The sequence below is a fragment of the Embiotoca jacksoni genome, unplaced genomic scaffold, assembly GCF_022577435.1.
Source record: "Embiotoca jacksoni isolate LCO1_2020_lvr unplaced genomic scaffold, fEmbJac1.0.p SCAF_30, whole genome shotgun sequence".
NCBI lineage: Eukaryota > Metazoa > Chordata > Actinopteri > Embiotocidae > Embiotoca > Embiotoca jacksoni.
The window spans coordinates 346928-352927 of NW_027185382.1; the positions used below are offsets into that span (position 1 = coordinate 346928).

At 43.4% G+C, this 6000-nt stretch overlaps 1 protein-coding gene across 2 annotated transcripts in view; it reads right to left on the reverse strand.

Annotated features, from left to right (window-relative positions):
* LOC138207087 (zinc finger E-box-binding homeobox 2-like) overlaps positions 1 to 5554 on the reverse strand; it is an 86608-nt gene extending 81054 nt beyond the window's left edge. The window contains exons 1-2 of one of the 2 annotated variants that reach the window (XM_069164104.1): positions 5052 to 5554; positions 3689 to 3827 (exon numbers count right to left, since the gene is read on the reverse strand). In XM_069164104.1, the coding sequence (XP_069020205.1) occupies positions 3689 to 3761 (73 nt within the window). In that variant the 5' untranslated portion in view covers positions 3762 to 3827; positions 5052 to 5554. The remainder of the gene's footprint in view (positions 1 to 3688; positions 3828 to 5051) is intronic. The other variant, XM_069164105.1, reaches the window with a different exon arrangement.
* Between the last annotated feature and the right edge of the window lie 446 nt (positions 5555 to 6000).

Consider the following 6000-nt stretch of genomic DNA (forward strand, 5'->3'; position numbering starts at 1 on the left):
CCTGTAATATTTCGCAGTAATTATTTCACTTGCTTAAACAAAATAATCCCTTATTTCTTTCAACATGAATGCACTGCACAACACTTTTCTCTGCTTCCTCTTACAGAGAAAAAGCCATCAGGAGTGTAAGGTGTCTGCTTTGGCTGTTCCACACAATTGCCAACCCGTATGGGAATGGCAGCAGTGAATGGCGCGGTGGACAACCCCCCGCCACTATTGACGGTATAAACATGTAAATGAAACACATTACTACTGACAATCAATTGTCCGGGAGCGCCCTGCGAAACCTGCCCTCCTCCTCCCCTCTTTTTCTTCTTCTTATCCCCCCCCCGTCCCACCCCCTCTCAGTGACGGTGGCAAAAAAAAAACTGCCCCTACCTTGAGGAAGGAAAATCTGGGAAAAAAAAAGGAGGGAGGGAGGTGGGTGGATGGGGCATGGCAGGATAGAGGAGGGGGGGGTTCGAGAGAAGAGGGAGAAAAAGAGGCAGAAAGAGAGCACCTTGTCTTCCCCCCTCTCTATTCTTTACTGCGGGAGCTGCAAACACAAGTTTAAAAAGGCAGAGGAATAATAGAGATGGACAAATTGTTTAGATTGGCAGAAATCTGGCATTGTCTGGGTCTGAAAGGAAGCCCCCAACACACACACAATTTTCTCCATTTTTGTCCACCCTAAGCGTGAATGTGTGATAGCCTTAATAACCACATTCAGACGATTATATCAAACTCCAGCAGCCAGAGAGAGAGAGAGAGATGCCGAGAGAGAAGGAGATTGGCCTCGTCTTTCTGCTCCTTGTGTTGCTGCATCAGATTATGTAATCAGTGTATTTCCGAGGGTATGTCCCGACTCTAAAAAGTCATCTGGGGTATGGAGAAAAATCTAAAAACGGCTCAAAAAATTGGATGAAGCAGAATCTGATGTTTACCGAAAAATAATGCAACATCTGCTTTTCCTCTTTGCTCCTCTTCTAACACAAAAACGCCCACATCCAAATCAAAAACAACATGAAGCCAAACGATTTCATTTCTAAATAAAAGGGCTTTTTTTTTGTGTGTGTGTGCCTGTGTCGGTTGAGTAAGAAGAAAATAAGACAGGTGTGTGCGCTCTTTTCTGTTGGGCGCTCACAGCTGGATGTGACAAGCAACACCTGGCCAGGGCCAAACTCTCAAACACTTCACGCTGCTGAGATCAAGTTTCACACCAGGAGAGGAGAAGGTTTTTTTTCTGCGGGGAACAGTGGGGAACAGGATGATAATAAAATCTAATTTCTCAAGTTTTGTTGCTCTTAAATATTTCTGCCATTTCAGAACATCTCAGCTGTAAGACAGAGGCTTGACAGCGGCATGCAGGAGGTTTGGATAAGGAGGGGATAAGTCATGAACTGTGGTTAAATACCACATGACAGACTGGGCAGTGAGTGAGTAAAGCTACTGTAGCACCTCCAACCCTGAAGGCCAACAGTCATCTGGATGAGAATGTCATTGGTTAGACAACTTAGTGAGCAAATGCCTCATTAATACTAATTGGCACAAATGCTGAAATCCATCCATCCGTTTGGAAAAAGCAGAAAAAAAAATAATCTGAACAATTCCAGTTATTGTGTCTGTGAGGATCCATTAAATCAAAAATTATATCTGATCAAAATGTAGTGACACTGAGCCTCGACTGCTTAATTAAAAACTAAAAACTAAACGAGAAAGAAAACATTTTGCAATTTTTTTTTTTTAAACAAAAATAGACAGGTGGCACACAAATTATAATTTATATCAAAACATGCTCGCTTACACTCCACCACCTCCAAAAGCCTGTCAGTGAAATTAGCTGTAATTGTACATATATCACATTTGTGTATATTCATCTGATTTGTCAGTTAGAGGAAGACAGAGGGAGTCTGAGTGCATCCGACCTCCATCTGCTAAAAATATTTGAAAAACCCTTGTGTGTGTTTCTATGCGCGCTGCGTTTTTGGGTGCATTCGAGGCGTTTTGTTAGTTGTGCTGGAGGAGTGAGTCTGTCCTGCCGGTCGTCACACGCTTCGCCCTGCCCTGCCATCCCTCCACCGAGCCAGGCAGGAAGAGGACAGAGAGACAGGCAGAGAGACAGAGAGAGGAGAGTGGCCAAGCCTCAATAAGCCTCTGCATTCCCAGGGGGGAGGATTGGGGGTGAGGAGGGGTTTGGGGGGGGGGGGGGGGGGGGGGGGGTCATCAGACTGAGCTTGTTGTTATGGAAGAAAAAAAGAATAAGGGAACTCTCGTTTCATATTTAAAAACTAGAGTGCTATTAAATCTGTTTTTTAAATGTACATTCTGCTGGATCAAAGAGTGATTATATTTTTCTGAAGGATAAAAATATTCTCTACACACTCTGCCAGAGCTCGCCGTCTCTTGTCAGGTTTAAGGGTGTGAAAATTATATTTGCTTTGCTAATATTATTTTATCAAATGCTGCATTTGGTACAAAAGCCAAGCCTGGTTTTTCTCCCTCTCACTCCCCCTTTACAAAACAGGTGGCCACAGCTAAACAGACTGCCATATCTCCAAATGTGTCTTATTCTATTTTTCTTTTAAGTACTGCACATGTACTTATATATTAGAAATCTCCACCTCTACTGTTATGCTCTTGTGCTATTTAGTGTGGAACAAAATGCTTGTCTGCTATTGATTGTATGAAATCAATAAATGAAATCTGATCTAGATAAATAACCTGTGGGGGCAGAGATTAAAAAACTGTTGTGGAGAAAGCAAATAAAAGCCTCATCTGAGCAGCTGAATCACTGCCTCGATATTTTACACACACTGCCTCAGTTCGCCTGTGTTTGGAGCCTATATGGAATAATCAGGAATAACGGGGCCAGGAAATGTCACTGCAGATTTGCCTCTTGTGGGAAAGTGTGCAGTCAAATGGAGAAAGAAAACCAACAAATCTCCACCTCCAGCGCTCCAGTCCAAACCCAATTAATGTCCAGCATTTATCGACATGTCATCCAATTTATATATGAATCCTCCACTACAATAAACTTAGTGATAAAGCTAAATAAAAACGTACAGGTTTAAAAACTGAACCAACAACCAAATGCCATCTACTGTTAATTATTTCACCACTCTGCTGGTCCCGGAAAACAGCGACAATGTGGGGTTGAATTACTTGAAAAGGAGCTTTACAGAGAAAATGTAAAGGCCCATAGAAAGAGAAAACATCACGGCTAACGCATGGCATCGCGTGGATTAAAGCAAATCAAAACTCAAATCACAAGATTGGACTTTTACACCGAGCAGCGTAAGTGTGTTGCAGCCAGCGATGGTCTGAGTGACCGCTACACAGTCCCCCATGGCGGATTTTGTCCCGGCGAGAAAGCAGCCGGCACCGCAACGCTCCAACTTTCCGACATCCACAAGTTTTCAACTAACCTCCTCACAACCTTCCCCAAATAATCCGGAGAAAACACACATTTTAAAACCGCTATTTTTTAAGATTCCAAAGGCTCGAGTGGTTCTGCGACACGGACGCATTACGCACAGTTTCTCTCCCGTATAACGGTCCCTTTATCCCTGCGTAAAAGGGGAAGGCAGAAATGCGCACCAGCCGCGGACTCTCACACACCCCTGAACCGCAGTGGAAACCTTCAAACCAGGCTTACATCCAAACATATTCCCCACGACTGCTTGGTTTGTATCCCCCGTGATTTTCTTACCGTTTTTCCGTCTCGGGTTGGCTTGTTTTCGCCTCTTACACCTGGGGCCATCCGCCATGATCTCTTGCTTCATTGATAAGTGTGTGTGGGATCAGATGGCAGCTCGCATGGACTCGATTCCTTGATTTCAGCTTGATATCTGACGGGAAACACAACACACACACCAGCACCAACAATTAGAGTGGGGATCCACTTGCGCCGGACGCGGACAAGAAACTGAAAATGTGACTTGGATCGAGGGACCGATTGCAAAAAAGAGAAAGAGCCGTGGGTGAAAGTATGAGAAGGAGCAGAGAGGGGATCCGTGTCCATCTAATTTTGATTTTCAGCTGATCGGCTCTCAGCTTAGTGGCATTAACAGCAAAGCAAACAGCAGGAGGAGGAATAGAATTGTAATTTCTCTTATTTGCAAAAACACAATTCTTTACGCCAATGACGACTGCTGCGAAAACATTATTGTTTTCTCATTCATAAAAGTTTCATAGCCCGGTTTGTATTTTTCGTCACTATTAATAAAATATAAAATTTACTTTTTCTATTAAACTGGCAGGATCTGTTCACATTTTGCGCGCTCAGTCCGGGTTTGGCACTAAAGGCTAAACAGTTTAATAAATCAAATTTCTGTCAATTTTTGGGGCCAGGTCCAAGGCTCACACGTTATAGACGGCAACAGCGAGAATGAGCCTCAGCTTGGAATCAGCCTTCACTGTGTGGTCTGATTAAAAGTCAGACAACTTCAATAAACACTTGGGTACGCCTGATAATATTGCACTTCTAGGTTTAATAAACTGCATCCAAACTCCCTTGTCAACAGTTAATAAATAACAGATGGGGAATAATTGTTAAAATATGCCAAATAACTCCGGACCATAAGAAAATCTTTAAGGGACAAATGGCGCATAAACAAAAGCGATAAGACTGTTTAGGTTTGTTCGGCTCGCCAGCTAATTTACCAGCGCAAATACGTTATTAGGATGAGTGAATATTGACTGAAGGTTTTGTTTGTTATGGGCAATTGGACGTTTAACTGAACGATGGAAACAGACACAAATATAATACAAGCTGAAGAGACTAAGAGGGAACACGGGATGCATATCGCCTTTTCTCTCCTAACCATAGCGGTGCTGAGCAGCGCCAAACGCCCCGCAAAGAGCACATTTTCCCCGGCTGTCACAAACCTACGGGACGCCTCTACATCACGGAGGTAAAAAAAAGGGAAAAAAAATCGGAACAAACGCACCTAACTCCACCTGTGCAGGTGACGCAAAGTTGAGCTCCAACTCTGGCGCGGGTGCGTGGAAGTTTTTTTTATCCAACATTTCTCCGAAAAAAGGCTATAAATAAAAATTGAGGAGGCACATACCTGTTTTTTTAGGAAGTGTAAAGAGGTGTCTTGTTAATAGGAGTTGCGAGGAGGATGATACCGGAGCGCGTCGGTGAGCGGATCCTTTTCCACCGGTGATAATAAAGCCTTAGAAATAAAGCCTTAGAAATAGTTGGGAGGAGGGAGGGACCGCTATTCCTGCTAGGGCAGGTTTACAACTGATGTCTTACACCCACTCCAGGAAACAAACCTGGGTAGGGACTGACGTGTTACGCCTCTTCTAATGACATTTTTTTTCTTTCCACCTCCTTTTCTTTGCCGTGTAACACAGAGGAGAAGCCCCCTGAAACGCACGCCACCTATCTTCACGGGAGGGGATAATTGAGGAGAGCCAAACGTGAGCATCTTCTGGGTTGAACGTGAAGTTTTTTTTCCTCCCTCTCTCCTTTCTCCCCCCTCTTCCTCCTCTTTTCTTTCCCTCACTCTCCTCTCTCTTTCACCATCTCTTCTCTTTTTGAGTGAAACCAACTATGTCGGGCTTCGACGCGGAGCAAAGAAGAGGCGACAGTGTGTTTTTTTTTTTTTCTTTCTTCAGTGAATGTGTATGTGTGTAGAAAGGGGGAGAAACTTGGAGCGCGTCCACGCCGGCCGCAATCATGTAAGGATGATTTTTTTTTTAATATATCTATTTCCACTCCGTTTAATTTGCAGAAATGGCAGGGTTGATACGGCAGGATGCAGGAGTTAGGGTGGGGGCACAATTTCACATATTCTTCATTATTGTAATTGGCTGCAAAAGATTTGGGCACGTTCTGGCTTTTATCTACGCTGCAAAAAATGTCCGTCAAGGCAGCAAACACTTCGTTTAAAGCTGGAAAAATCGGTCAAGTGCGGAGTTCGTTGTATTTGTTTCTATTACAAATGAATATTATATTGTATTTAGTATAATTTATTTAATATCAGGATTAGAATTTGCATTACTGTGATG